Genomic DNA, 15,569 nt, shown 5'->3' on the forward strand with positions numbered 1-15,569 from the left:
AGTTGTTGAGGCGGATCATGTCATCATGCTTGTGCAGTGCAGCTCAGCAGCTCCAATGCAGTGCCAGCCTCAGCCAAAAAACTAGAAAATAAACACACAACACAGCTGCCCCCACCGTCCCAGAAATTCACAGCCAATGTCCAGGATGATCTGTACAGGGCAGCAGGACAGCAAGCTGCACGTTGTGAAGATGGAGTCAAATAATCGATTCTTTGAGTGAGAAGTGACAGACCTGACTTTCAGGCTTGACAGATAATGTGACTTTTCTCTCCTGATGTTGTACTTCAAACTCATTTCTGCTGCTGACGATATTTTTCAGGAAATATAACTTATTTCTGCTTGTGATTAATGTAAATCTGGTTAATAACAAAGTGTAGTGGCCACATGCCAACCTTGGCACTTAAACAAGCAGCTGAGCTCCAAAGAATGTCTGATTACCACTGAAAGAAACTGATCAGTCAACACAGCTACAAAGTGACAACGGTCTGGAGTGTGCTGGCATTCCTGCCTGAGGAAGAATGTGCTCTACTGCAGTTTTGGGTCCGTTACTTCCCAGTCGGACATCATGTCCAAAATAATGCAGAAAATTTTCAATGACCACACAAAGCAAGTGTTTTTCACCCCCCCCCAAAAAAAGTGTCAATATATCCAATTACGCAATACAGATGTCATTGTTGATTTGCATTTATATTTATATTGCCAGACAACTACGTAAACTGTCGTTTTCTATGAAAATGTGTTGAGTAAAATAGTATCCTATTGAAACAGTGGAAAGGGTGTGTGCACTGATGTTTGGACACGTTTCAGTTCTTTGTCTGTTGAAAATGATCAGTGTGAAAGAATGCAAAGCAGCCATCGCTTGAATCTTTGCACATCTGTTGTCGGCTGCCTGAGAAACTCTGCTGAACTCTCAAAACTCGCATTTTGTAATTTGAATGCTGCAAACCACTGTCTCTACTGTGTTGACAGAAGCAGCAAGTGGTTTGACCATCTGGATCGTGCGTTGCTGGGTCACAGGCCAGCCTTCTCTGGCGCAGCAGCTGTTGGAAGCCGTGGTGGAAGACATGGAAACGGATGACCAGTCGGTTGAAGGTAAATCACATACGGCCCACATGCTGCTTGTTAAATGCTATAAACGCTAACTGTCATGATATTGCTACCCTAGCCAACCGCTAATGGTGTTTGTTAAGACAAGGGTTGGCTAAATCAATCGTACAAATTGATATCTTGTTAATGTCGTCGCAGTGAGACGCGTTTATTTTTTTTTCCAACGTGTTTTTCAGATGAAACAGGCGGGCACACTGAACTGTAGGCTGCAGAGACTAGTGTGTTTATTCCTACGACCACCAGCAGCTCTCGTCCCATGTCTCCTGCTGAAGCACACAAACGCTGTTGTGATGGGTGTAATTTGCCTAATCTTCACGGGTCTTTAGACCGCGATGGTAACGCAGACAACAATGGGCTGAAGGAATCTTTTAGTTCCTTGAAAAGTACTTCCTGGGGATAAACGTTCCAGGTACTTTGGGTGGAAACACGGCTTATGGTTCTCTCCCGTTTTACAAAAAGAACTCCCACATGCCATAGTGGCAGTCAAAAAGTCAATATGTCAAATGGACAAAACCACTGAGCACAAAAAGTTAATTATAAATAAAATTTCATTACAAACTAACTCTGGAACCAACATACTTTTAGGCTCAGATGATTTTTATAGGAATTTTACAGGGACTCCTTATTTGCAGGGACACATACAACACATACAAAACATGTTCAGACAGCATCCTGTTCAGTAAAATACAGACGGTGCCAAGTGCCCTGCAGGTTCACACTACTGCATGGCTTTTATTTACACTGATGTGACCCCGTTTAACTTTAACATTGTTATATTCTTGGATTTCATAGAAGGGACACAAAGAGGTAACACATTTCTCTCTCTTCTTACCGTGCCCTTGTCTTGCAAGCACATCATGAGGGTGCACACATCTCCTGTGGATTGGTGGTTGACGATGACCATGGCTTCTTCTTCAGAGATGGGCCGTACATCGTCACCCCACTCTGTTACTGTGAGATAAAATAAATATTAAGAAACATTATGGTTAAACAGGCTGTGTAAATACTGTGCCCCATGCAGTTTTCATGTAAAGAAAGTTTCTGTTTACATCCAGTGTTTGTCACTAAAACTCATTGAATTGAATGAATTTTCATTCAAGTACAGCAGTTCATAAGAAACAAGTAACAATGTTCTGATCCACATAAAAAACTCTTTCTACCAAAGTTCACTGAAAACTTAAGATTTTAAAAGGTATTATGCAAAGTAATAAACATACAGAGGGAACAAAAACAAACTCCTTAGTTAAGGCAACAAGTATGCTTTAAACACCATGGAATGCAAGATAGGTGTGGTTCATTGTGTCAACACAATTAAGATGGAGTGAGGTAAGTCATCTCTGGTATACACGCTGAAATCCAATTTGTCTATATCAAGAGTGAATTTTACATCCTTTAAAACTGACCGACCCTTGTCCCTTGTTGTCTGTTGTTCCTAAATCCGCAAGTGTCCTGACACTCCCTGACACAAACGGCCTGCCACCTGCCTGATCTGCATATCCTCCCTGCCTGGATCAGAGAGCAAAAGTTTATTACGGGCAGGACCTCGATACCGCAGCTCCAACCCCGATCACTACAGCACACGCTTTGGCTCCAAATGACGTCACCAGCGCAAGATGGCAGCTCATGTACCCGGGATATTTTGGCTTCATTTTTGTACATTGGGAGGAAGTGGAGACGCGTCGTCCATCTTTATATACATAAAGTGTATGTGTCAATGTCAGCATTTCTATAACATTGTTAAAGAAATTAAATGCATTCATAGCTTGAAAAGCATTACAACTGGCAAATTATTTTCTCAGTTTCTTTAGTCACGTAATTGCATTTTTCCAACACAGACTAAATGTACTCAACTATCTTAAAAGGACACAAAATATTAGCACTATCATTTCTACTTAGTATCAGACGTTGCACTTGTGCACCTATTTCTTTTTTTAGGTAGCATTAATTTATTTTTAGAAAAGACCAGTACAGCAGGTACTTGACCAAGATTACAGTCTGAAATCCTCAGTTTAAAACGTAACCATCATCAGGCTTTGTGTCAACACACAACATGATCAGCGGACTTTTTAGTATGGGAGCTCCCTGCCTGAAATAACACTTTTCATTTGGATTAAAGCAGTAGGTTAGGTCTACATCCTGCTACAACAGGAGATCAGGCTTATTTGCATGTCTAGGATCCATAAATAATGCTTCCCTCTTTATTGAAACACGTAAGGCATCCATGTAAGACTGAGAACAGAACCAGAGCTTTGTTCGCTGTCAAAGTGATAAAAATAATACAAAGCAAAATATAGCTGGAAGCTGCAGTTCTTTGGGCCAAGTACAGGCACATCAAGCAGGGTACACTGCACACAGGTACATCGAGGTCTTATCTACCCACAGAACGATTTTGATCATGATCCGACAAAATGTTGTCGAGATATGACTCATTTTCTGTTTTTGTGACTTTAAAGCCAGCGTCACTCAAATGTCACAGCCAAATAGTTTGTATTATAGAACCACCAAATCAATGATCAGTCAGCTGTTGTTCATTCACGTCGATCAAAGCTTATGATCTTGTGTCCATGGCATGCAGCAGGAAGCATGGACTTGTAATGATTGAAATTACAGCTGTAACTGGTGATGCAGCCACAACAAGCAAACCACAAGAAATGGGATATTAAAACATTCTGTGGTCTTGTAACCTGTCTAGGATCTTGCTTAAGACAAAGGCATATTGGCATTGTAACATGTAAATGTATGTTCTCTAATTTATGTGTACTAAATTAAGTGAGCACACATAAAATCAAAGCAAACATTTTTTCAAAAATTACCTTGAACTATTTATTTGCACCACGAAAACAATAAAATTAAATTACATCAGAGAACTGATTCAACAGTCAGTACGGCTACACTGATATACAACTACTGATAAAGCCGACCTTTTCAAGGAATTCTTTCTGTGTGTGCTTGCACCTGTACCTATGTATGTGTCGGTTTGAGCGGCCCACCTCTCTCCAACTGGATAGCTACGTTCTCCAATCACTGTCCTGTTTTGATCAATCTGCTTCCTGAAGAAATTTCCACACTGAAAAAATTGTCAGACTATTATAAAATTGCTGGTGACACCTCAAGCCTCGCTTGTAATTCAAGAAGGAAACACGACAGTAAAGTTACAGACAGGAGCAGTCACTCAGAAGTAACTAGCGTTAGCAAGAAGAGTAGCATTAGCGGCTAACACTAATTCCAAAGCATATTGGCCCCGAAGTTGGAGGCAGTATCTAAAGTATTATTTAAGGAGATGCGCCCATAAAGCAATGTTGAAAACATCAAACTTTGATGAAAGCCACTGTCCCGGGCACCGAGGTACAAAACACACAGTCATCAGCATTTCAGTGAAAGATTCAACCAGTTTAAGGATAAGCTAAAAAGTTATCACAGCCCATGTCTTCTATTATTGGTGTGGTAAATCTCTGAATTAGTACTTGAAATAAAGAAGTGGAAATAATTTTTATTTAGTAACTCTGAAGTGAATCAATGTTAAATTGTGGCTGAATAATATCAAAGAGTCTTTGAATCACAGTGTATCATATCAATATATCACTACTGTTTTTGTATCAGATCTTGGATCATGTATCTAGACACATATCAAATCATGCGAAAGGGAGAGACACACATCATTAATGTTTATTGATAATTACTAACAGCATGATCTTCAATAGGAATCTACTATGTGGTACATCAGTGAACACTTTCTACCGTTTATAATTTTCAGTGATACAGTGCTTCTACTTGACAAATGCTTTCAACCCGACAATGACAGTGTCTCTATCAGCACCTACAGGAGTGGATCTCCAATGGTTCTCTGCTCTCTCGTCCCTGATTTACATTGTCAGGCCTCAGAGCAAACAGGCGACTTTACTAGCCATTCGCCTGCATCTGATTGTTGACGGGATACACACAGGAGCTGCAACAAAAGGAGGAAACACGGCTATGAGGTGAGGGGGTACAACAATAGCCCTCCTGGAGAGCTTCCTTTGCAATTTAAACACACTTCAACAGCTCTGCATGTTAACAGCGAACTAAGGAGGAGACCAAAGATTTAACTGCAATAGTTTACTGGGAATCCCCTGTAGTTCTGGGCAGGTTTGACCAGCTCCAACTCTGTGTAATGCAAATGTTGCATCAGTCAGGCCTTAGGGTGCAGAGTGAACAAGCGATTCCACACTGTGGAGGAGTTAACGTTAGGACTGCTGACAGATAAAGATTAATCAGAATCATCAAAAACATTTAATTAAGCAAGAACATGACACCAAGCAATACCAGACAGCTACAGATATAGGACATATTTGGTTCATGACAAGAAGTTAAGGACCTCACAACAAGACAAGATTTATTGTAAAATTTGGGCAGTACAATCATACAAGTTTTCAGGCAAAAATTCACCTTAAAATACTAACAGTGATTTAAAAAAAAAGCTCTTGGCAGTATAACTTGCATTTCTGTGCCTATTTTGTTATTGGGTGTTGTAGTTTTCTTGTTTTAATGGATGACTTTCCAGCTGTACACAACATGACACTGTGATTGAAGATGATAAATGGTTTTGGTGTCAGTCCCTCAAATCAAAGAGGAGGTCATACAAAGAGCAGTCATACATAGAAAAATGAAACGTACAGCAGCCTCAAAAGACCAGAATGCAATGCGGTTGTTTCAGTTCAGGTAAGAGGGGAAGCTCTGGTCTTTATAAACAAAAGTACCAAGGTCATGCACACTTTCTGGTGTTAGTCAAAAGCCATTCTGGAAGATGAAGGAAGTTATTCCACAAAACTAAGAGTACACAAAGACAGCTGTGTGAAATCAAAACTGTTGTTTTTTCTCTTTAGGAGCAGCAGCCTTGGCACAGCTGGTGTCAGTAGTGAAAAGGACAGCGAGTGTCCAGTTGAGTAGTAGTCCAGCGTACCATATGGTCACAGTCATGAGCGAGGCTGAACGTGATAGGTTCATCTTGAAAATGGATTGAAGCAGTCGTGGTACACAAGAAAATGACAAAGGATCTGTCAGTGCAGCACACAGCACAACTGGGATGCTAAAGAGTCAAAGAACAATACATTTGATAGATTGCTTGCATAGCATTATTGTGAAGACTTTACTGTGGGCGATATGGTTTAAAATAATATGATATTGCATGGTATTTTTGCAATAATATTTGTGTGGTGAGTTGTTCCTCACACATCCCCTCCTGAATATGATGGAGCTGTCTGACTCTACTTTTCCATACTTGTAAATAAATCTGTTGATGTCTACTATATACCAGATATCCAGATACAGCAGGCCTTTTATGTTAAAAACTGTGCAATTATATGTAAGTGTAGCCTCCACTGAATGAGGTGTAAGATCCGCTGTCATAACCCCAGGAGGAAAGCATTTCAAGCAACCTGTCAGATTAACGATTTCTCCATGACACACAATAAAAAGGCCAAGTCATATTCCTGACAGGATAGTTTTTGATGATAAAGGTTGCAAGCTGGTCTCATGCCACCTTGATATTCACCTCACTGTGCCTGCTACTAGCTATTCAGCATGTTCAAAATGAGATTTAATCATGTAATGCTAATGCACAACTTAGTCATTCAGCAGTTCATTAGCAGATATTGGAGAACACACGCAGGAAGCTGCCTGTTGCTTATTACTGTCTATTGTATTTTAATACAGTTACAGATAAGAAAGCCACTTAAATAGACATTTGAGCTTATAAACTGTTGTTTGGTGCATGCATTGACTATAGGATATAAGCAACAACATGTTAATCATCGTTCATTCGACCTTCTTTAATGCACTTTGTAACATTGTCTAAGCTGCAGCATGGCGACACAGGGTGCTTTTGAAACTTCCAACATCATACATCCTCACAAGGAGATCTCCTTGAGGTTTAAGAAATGGGATGGAGGGGGACGAGTTGTTGGCATGTTCAATTTAGGTCTCTGTTTCACCTCCTGTCCTCCGGAGAATAAGATCAATCCTCATGAGCACAGGAATCGAGAGCATACTTCAAGAAAAATGACACATCTGTGACACCTGACAGGGTTGTGTGGGGTGTACGTACCCTGAAGGCAATGTCATTTCATAAAGGAGCATCCCCATTGTTGCCGGAGACGAGCGTAAATGATATCACAGAGATGGGTCATCTGTCAGATAGAATACATTAGGGAAATTGTCTTTGAGAGATGACAGTTAGCACAGCAGGATGGCAGCCATGCTGAAGGCACACTGTCTAATCCTGTATCAGTGGTCAGCTAAACGGTGTACAGCTGACCTTGCCGACCATCACTACACTTCTTTCTCCCTCTCTAGAGGAGGAGAGAGATGCAGCAAGGCACCACACCACCTCCTTCATAAACGTGGCTGTCCACACACTTGAGTGTGGCCAAAGAGGAAAGAGTCCCAAAAAATAAGACCTACGTTGCAAACCAGAGTAGAAAGGTGGATTTTTTACTGATAGTTAAAGCTTTCTAGTTACTGGATCAACTGGGTGAAGAGCAACGATTCAGAATGATAAATTAATGTCAGCAACATAATGGTCAAAGATTTATTTTCAATATATTCTGCAATGTGTACCCACTTGGAGCTCTTTCTGCTTTCACAATAACCCTGATCTTAAGTTACGAGGGAGCATAGGGTCTAAAAAACACAGCCAGTAGTAATCATGATTAGAGCTAGGCCGGTATTAGCTTACTGCAGATATTTTGTTATTGGTGTTGGCTGATAAGGAACAAGAAATTGCCAAAGAATGTCGCAATTACATAGTTTACATAATCAACTATAAAATGTCCTGCTCAGTAAATATCCTTGGTCACAATTCTTTTCAAAAACACATTTAAGGGATTCCTTGTTTGTTTATGTTACGTGCTTATGAATAAGACTTGGAGTCTTAAGCCATGCTAGCAGCTCTGTGAAGCTGTAATGCTCATTGTAATGAAAACCAAATTCAAATTCTGTCCTGATGATGCCCCTAGATGAAATGTCAGGTGATTGCCATAAGGGAAGTTCATAAAGACCATGAATGTCAACACCCAACTGCATGCCAATCCATCCAACAGCTGTTGAGATATTTCACTAAAAACCCTAAATGTCACTCTATTGGTGGCGCTAAAAGAATCACCCAAGTCAGTAAGATTCGTCCTCTGGGAACCATGAATACCTGCAGAAAATTTCATGGCAATCGATCCAATAGTTGAGATATTTTGAGAGGGGTCTGCCAGCAGGGCTCCTCTGTGGAGTCGCTTCCAGTGCAGTGTAGTATATTATTCTTCAAAGGGAAATTATGAATGAGAAGTGCGTGTGTGCTTTGAGAAAGACCGGAAGAGAGGTTTAAGCTCCAATTGTTGAATCAACAAGCTATGTTTTTCTATGTCCTATTTTGACAGAAAAAAAATGTGTAAATAACATACTGTTACTAGTAGAATTATTGAATCGATGTATGTTGCTACAGTGGCATAGACCCACGTTACGTGCTACGTAGACATAATAGGTAAAATCAATACATATGCTACATTTAAGGAATTAATAGTTTTCACATTATAATGTTGACTAATTTAATAAAAGTAAATCAATGACAAAATTGCTACACGTCTACACGATTCTATTTTGTATATTTTACGTGCATTTCCTGTCCCGATAGTGGAGCTGACCTGAGAGCAGAACCGGAAGCATCCCCACACAGGAGACGTGCAGGCAGACTGTCTTGGATATTTCAGTCTGGACTAAAGCGGTGGGCCGACTAACATCGCCATCTTTAGAGCCACGGCGCTACTGTGGCTAAAAAATGGCAGATGTATCATCATCAGACTCTCTAATATCATTATCAGCCTAAAAACTCCAGCATCAGTCAGGCTATTATCATGACTGAATGTAGGTTAGGGGCGCTAGTGTTAACAACTCTCTTGGAAAGGATGTCCAACAGCATAGTTGTCATCTAAATATGAGAAATGTCTAAACATATCTTAAAGGTTCAGTGATGAAATAGGATTGAATTGGCTCAACAGGACAAGACGTTCCGCCTTTTCAAAACGTTTACTAGATATGTAAAACAATTATCACAGCCATGGTCTGACAGCACAGGAACAGGTTACATTCAGTCTGTGTGAGGACTTAACAGGCTGAAGGGTATGCTACTAGGCTAAATCCAGTTATTAAGCCCAGCCCAGTAGTCTCCATGCTGGTTCAATGGAGTAAATGGGTCTCATGAATTACATTTAATTTCTTGCCCTCATTAAAATCTAAAAGCACATTTGACCCCATCCGTTGCTTCTAAAAGTTTGTTGTATCAATTACATCACAACACATTAACATTAAAATATGGATTTACCACATAATGTGTTGTTCCATCCATATCAATCCCCCACAGTCTTTACACCAGGGAATGAAACATCAGCCTCCACTTATGCAAACATGTTTCAGGGCTTCAGAACAAAAGTGATGCTAATTCCCATTTATGCTATCTCCCTCTCAGCTGACCCCAAGCTACAGTGCCATTAATCCATGCTGGTTTGCCTCCTTCACTTGTGCTACAAGACATGACTGCATGTGTATCTTGACCTACAGCAAGTTTTCATGCACTATACATATTAGACTTTAACCAAAGTCTGTTGGCAAGGCACCAAAAGTATTCTTTCCATAAATAAAAGCTTTCAAAAGTGCACAGCGCTCATGCTTTCAGAGCACATTTTTTTTTACCATATTTTATATCACAAGTTACATGTTTGCATCTTCTTCTTGCATTGCTTACAGACTTTCTGTCTTTGCATTTATCACAAAGACCCTGCCAGAATACAGAAAAATCTTTCAAAATACCAGAAATGGTAGCATCAAACAGGAGACCACCCAGACACAACTTGATCTGAGGTGCGATGGAGTTCAGCAAAGGTCGATATACTGAAAAGAATCAAAGCTGTAAACTGTCTCATTCAAACAGGTGCCCAAAGATAATTCAGGGCAGCTAGGGAGATGTCAATCAAGTATGATGTGTACACACCCACACAGTGCAGAGAATAAGTAATCAGCCAAGTAACTGATAACACTTGTGTGGGTGCATGATGGCTCTACAGAGGCTTTAACAAATGAAGAGCAGTTTCCATTATAGCTTCAAAGTGAGATGATGCACACTGAATTCACTCCAGCCATACCTACTGCTTAACACATCTGAAAGCTGATCATTCTTGTACCAGAACATTTACAGCAATACTGAAATCCAAGTTATGTATATAGACAGAAAGGTGACAAGCTTTTCTCCTGGTTTTGAGAAACCTGATGCTGGTTGGTTTTAGAGCTGCAACAATTAGTCGATGGACAGAAAATAAAATGTCAACTATTTTCGATTAATGGTATTATTCAATTTCAAGCAAAGATGCCAAACCAGTTCCCTGGTTCCAGCTACTCAAATGTGAGGATTTGATGCTTTTTTGTGTCATATATTGTAGTAAACTGAATATCTTTGGGTTTTGGATATTTGGTTGAATAAAACAATCGGAATCAGAAATACTTTATTGATCCCAGAGGGGAAACTCTTTCGTTACAGCTGCTCACTATCACGTCAATGCACACGGGAAAAGAAGTACTAATAGAATAGAAATAATAATAAAATAAGTCCGCAACGAGACCATTATTTCTAGTAAGAACTAAGAGATGTGCAAATCAAAATATAATACACTATGATACAGCTAAGATAAATTAAGTACAAAAACGGATATAAAAGTATAAAAGCTAAAATAAGTGTAAAGTACAAAAGAGGATTTACAGGTTGATAAGTATAGTACAGTATACCACAATGTTATGTGAATAGATCACCTCGGGCTATGAGAAATTACATGGGGCATTTTTCACTATTTTCTGACATTTTATAGACCAAACAATTGATCCATTAATCGAATGATTTGTTAATTGCAGCCCTAGTTGGTTTATTTTAAAAAGTGAAAAAAGGAGACTGGCATCTAATCACCTCAAACAGGTCTCTCTGCTGTCTTCACAGACTTGTCTTGACAACTTGAGCTTTGGGGCCTTCTCAAATATTCACATTTGAGAAGATAGAAGCAGTACATTTTTGGCATTTTTGCATAAAAACATGACAAGCAATTAACAAAATTGTTGCCAAATAATTTTCTGTTGATTGATTCATCATTTCAGCTCTAAACAATATAATAATTTACTTGCTGCTAGAAGTGAAAGCAGGTTAAATTGGAAGACAGGCTGAGCATCACTTGTGACTCATTTTACATCAGTTAAGAAACTTCAGTAAAGACAAGAAAGGGAATATAAGTAGGCGTTGAGACATTATCTTCTCAGAGATGAATTGGAAGAGCGAATCGTGTGTGTAAACTATTCCTAAGGGAAGGAGGTTTAAAACGTCAGAAACAGTGAAACAATCCACCAGGATATACTAGAGCACTAAGTGACGTCATCAAATGTCTTGTTTTGTCCAACGAAAAGTCTAAAACCCCAAAATATTTGATTTACTATAATGTAAAACCTGAAAAAGCTGCATGTTTTGCTTGAAAAATGATGTGAATGATTACTCAATTATTAAAATAGTTGCAGATTAACTTTCTATCAGTCGTTGCAAACTCTCCCTGTGTGGACAGCAGCCGTGGATCAGAGGTCTGGATAACGTTATATTCATGTATACAAGGACATGATTAACCAGGTTACTCTGCGTTTCATGTAAAAATCACATTCGAAACATGATCAAAGACTCGGAAACACAACTCAAAATTGGGAAACAAGTCTGCAACGTCTGCAATCTTACAGTCACCATCTTTGATCTCTTCACAGGTCCAGCAGGACCCCCCACCCATGGAACGTGCAATGAAAACTTAATCCTGCTGGCTTTAGTGCACCTGTTTGTGCCCACTGTTGTGTGTGTGTGACACTCTGATCAGGGCCCTGTTTCAGAAAGCATGTTTAACAAACTGTGAGCCTAACCCTGAACTCTGAACTCACTAACTCTGAGATGGGAAACTCTGAGTTTTCATTTCCAGAAAAAGAGGTAACTCTCTGGACTCTGTGAACCTAACCTGCTCGCTGGCAGGTTCTCTGTGTCTCCTCGCTCTTACAGAGCCAGAAACAGTTTAATTTCCTCATTCATTCGTATCAAAGCGCAGATCGAAGCGCATCGATTAGCGGAGGTTAACTGTATGTCAGAATCAAAATGCTGGTTGGATATTAGTTTGTTACTCAGGACTATCTAAAGTTACCAAGTGTATGTGCTGTAAGTCATTTTTTGCCCTCACAATCAAATATTACACAGCATCAAGTCAGCTCAGAGTAAAACCTCTGCAAGTCCGTTTTTAATAACACTGACTCTGCACACGAGACAGCTGTCAGTTTGTTAGAGCAGTTCCACTAAAATGTTTATTGCACATAATGTGTAATCTCAGTTTACATTGTAAAAATCGGTATGAAGCTTAATACACGTAGGATCAATGAATAATTCTCTATCACTCGAGATGTGTTTGGTCACACTGATGGAAGATAATTCCTATAATATTGGAGATTATATGTTAAAATATTTTGAGTGAGCAGGGTCGCAGTGCAGCTGCAGAATGTAGCGAGTTCTTTAAATGGGCTGCGTTTAGTCATGTTTTAACAGCATTTCAGTGACTGTGTTGAAATTAACTACATTTGTTGAAGTAGCTGAAATAAAGCAACTGAATGCTGTTGATCCAAAATCCAAATAGATGTCTACAACTTAAAATCTACTGTATTTTAACCTTGGTGCCTTTTCAAGTGCAAACCACCAAACACATTATTATTGGAGGAGATTGTGAGTTTACAATCACGTGTCTCTATGTCTTTATAGATTTTTCATCTTCAGTTGCTGGGCCATGTGTTTTGTCAGATTAAAGCTGAACAAATATATTTAAAATGTAATGTAGGCTACAGATTCCACCACTTTAAATTTAAGTCTGGTAAATGATGAATTAATGGACAACACTGAATAAAACTTTATTCGGTTAACTCATTGACACTTACCTGCTGCGACTCGGGCTCTTTCTTTTTTTTTAAGATAAATGTGCACAGTCCGGATATACATGCATTAATATCTCCACGTCCACTGCATTAAAATGGTAGCTCTGCCTTTAATTTACCTGTTGCCATGGTGAATCATAGTATCGGGAGCTCTATTGATGATGGCTTTTTTCATTCACCATGCACACGCTTAACTCAGAGTGAACATACTCCGAGTTAATTGAACTGATTCTGATCAGCTGTTCTGGAAATGAAAACTCAGAGTTTCCCATCTCAGAGTTAGTGAGCTCAGAGCTCAGGGTTAGGCTCAGAGTTTGTTAAACCTGCTTTCTGAAACAGGGCCCAGGCCTCATGTACAAGACTGTTCATACCTGGGTGGCTTTCTGAGGTAACTTGTGTAACTGTCCAACAAAAAGTTTGTTTTAGTAATTTCAGGATGTGTCAGTCTTGACGCATGAAGCTGACAGTTCTCTGAAATGTAGTTCTCAAATAATCAAGATTAATCCTGTAAAGTGGGTTAACAAATTTTAATTACCGTAATTTGTTGCACCAATGACACAGAGCATCTGTGCTGTACTTCTGATATAATGCACATAATGAACGGACATACAAATATATAAATAAAAAAAGCATTGAGCACAGCGTATAAGTATAAATGTGCTGGTAACTGAAAGAACGAGCATCAGCAGAACACAAAAATATCACGATCTCTGGTTTGATGTTACAGATCTTTTTTTGGAGTCTGTCCACAAGTCGTGGGTCTCGATGTTACAGCAACATAGCTTTCTGCTCTTGAAATGTAGCCTCAATAATCACATGCAAGTATCTGACGTTACAACGCCATTAGCTTATATAATGAAATAAAACATGCTGTGAAGGGGTTTATGATATACTGCTAAGTGAAGCAGTGAAACTAGTGATAGAAACATTAGCTTGGCCAGGAAAAGCCTGTTCTTTAATAAATTGAGCATCTTTCAAAAGTGATGATGCTCAGTTGTTTTAGTTAAGGATGAATGATTTAAAACACATATCACTTGGTAGCGCTCTGACCTCACACACAGAGCTGAGCTGAACTCCAGCAGTGGTCATTATTACATTTCTACAAGAACAGCGGGGTGGATATCAAGAGCACTGAAGACTTCCTGAATCTCTACGGCCAACATGTTGGTAGCAGTCACAGATATTCTGTCTGACGCTATATGAATATGGTTAATTGCTTCTCACAAACTAATCTGTTTGCAGAGTGACTGAAACTGCCTGTGTCTGATACAATACCAAGAAAATCAACACCTAAAGAATTAGAGTCTAATCTTGTCTCTTTGGTGCAACATAAAAAAAGATTCTTGTACACACCCCTGTGTATTTAATTAGGCAAAAACATCCAGCAGTGCTGCAGTAGGCATGCAGAGAGCGGCTCTTACTTGAGTTTCAAGTTAAGAGTTCAAGAAACATTTAATGGTACACACAGAGTGCGTTCACCTCACACTACCATAGATACTCTCACCTTCACCCTTCACCCACTTAATGATTCAAACTAAGCCTCTATGAGAAGCTTGAGATTTAACCTTTAAACCAGGGGGGTCAGTCTAGACCCTCATCTCCAGAATTCAGGTGTCTTTTTGTCCAAACTGTCCCACTGATGAAGAATATACAGAGTACGTCACTATTTGGTACTGATAACATGATCGTGTATTATCTACAAAGCACCATTGTTCTGCTTCTCCAGTGGAGGTGATGCAACATCCTTCATCTCTGTTAACCAAAGCTCAGCTTCCAGACTGCAATGTGTCAAGCTGTGAGTGAGTTTCCCCGTTTCCCTGACACACATCAAGCATTTCTTGAGTGCAAGTGCAGGCTGAACATAACAGCAATACAATATCTATGTTTTATCCAGAACAACGTAACCAAAACCAAACATTTGTCTTTATGCACATCATAAATATACAAGCAGAATTTCTTTTTGCAAATTTGGAAACTCCACAAACATGTATCTTTGTTGATATTCAGCATGGGACTTTAAAGTAGAGCCTGTCTTAAAATACATTACATTGAATTACACTGAATCAGGCAACTACATTGGTCAGTAGTCAGCTCTATGCACGCCATATTGCTTGTGTTTAAAAGCAGTGGTACAGATACCTACAGAACACATACATAATTTTCAGCTGCTACTTAGAAAGAATGAGGGAAAATATGTGCTGTAAGTGGGACAGTAAAGCTGTGACCTTGGACAAAACCTGGAGCATCTATAGTCAATTGTATGTGTTGTCCAGATTCAAAGATCATTCACACAGTGCAGACAACTGGTGGTTACACAGGACTGCCTTGTGAGGGAAAGGTAACATCGATCCAGTGTCCTCGAGCGTAGGTCACAACACTGATGCTCACACATGCTCTAGCACTTCTGCCCCTAAATGCTGCCCCCTCCACTAAAAACAGTTTAATGCTATGTTTACATCGCC

The 15,569-nt window shown here is 39.5% G+C and overlaps 1 protein-coding gene across 2 annotated transcripts in view; it reads right to left on the reverse strand.

The window, feature by feature from the left end:
* The window catches only part of lpgat1 (lysophosphatidylglycerol acyltransferase 1), a 51,292-nt gene that overhangs the window by 32,169 nt on the left and 3,554 nt on the right, over positions 1–15,569 (reverse strand). For both annotated transcript variants that reach the window (XM_044170012.1, XM_044170013.1), the window contains exon 3: positions 1,940–2,058. In XM_044170012.1, the coding sequence (XP_044025947.1) occupies positions 1,940–2,058 (119 nt within the window). The remainder of the gene's footprint in view (positions 1–1,939; positions 2,059–15,569) is intronic.

This window comes from Siniperca chuatsi, linkage group LG16 (genome assembly GCF_020085105.1).
Source record: "Siniperca chuatsi isolate FFG_IHB_CAS linkage group LG16, ASM2008510v1, whole genome shotgun sequence".
Taxonomy (NCBI): domain Eukaryota; kingdom Metazoa; phylum Chordata; class Actinopteri; order Centrarchiformes; family Sinipercidae; genus Siniperca; species Siniperca chuatsi.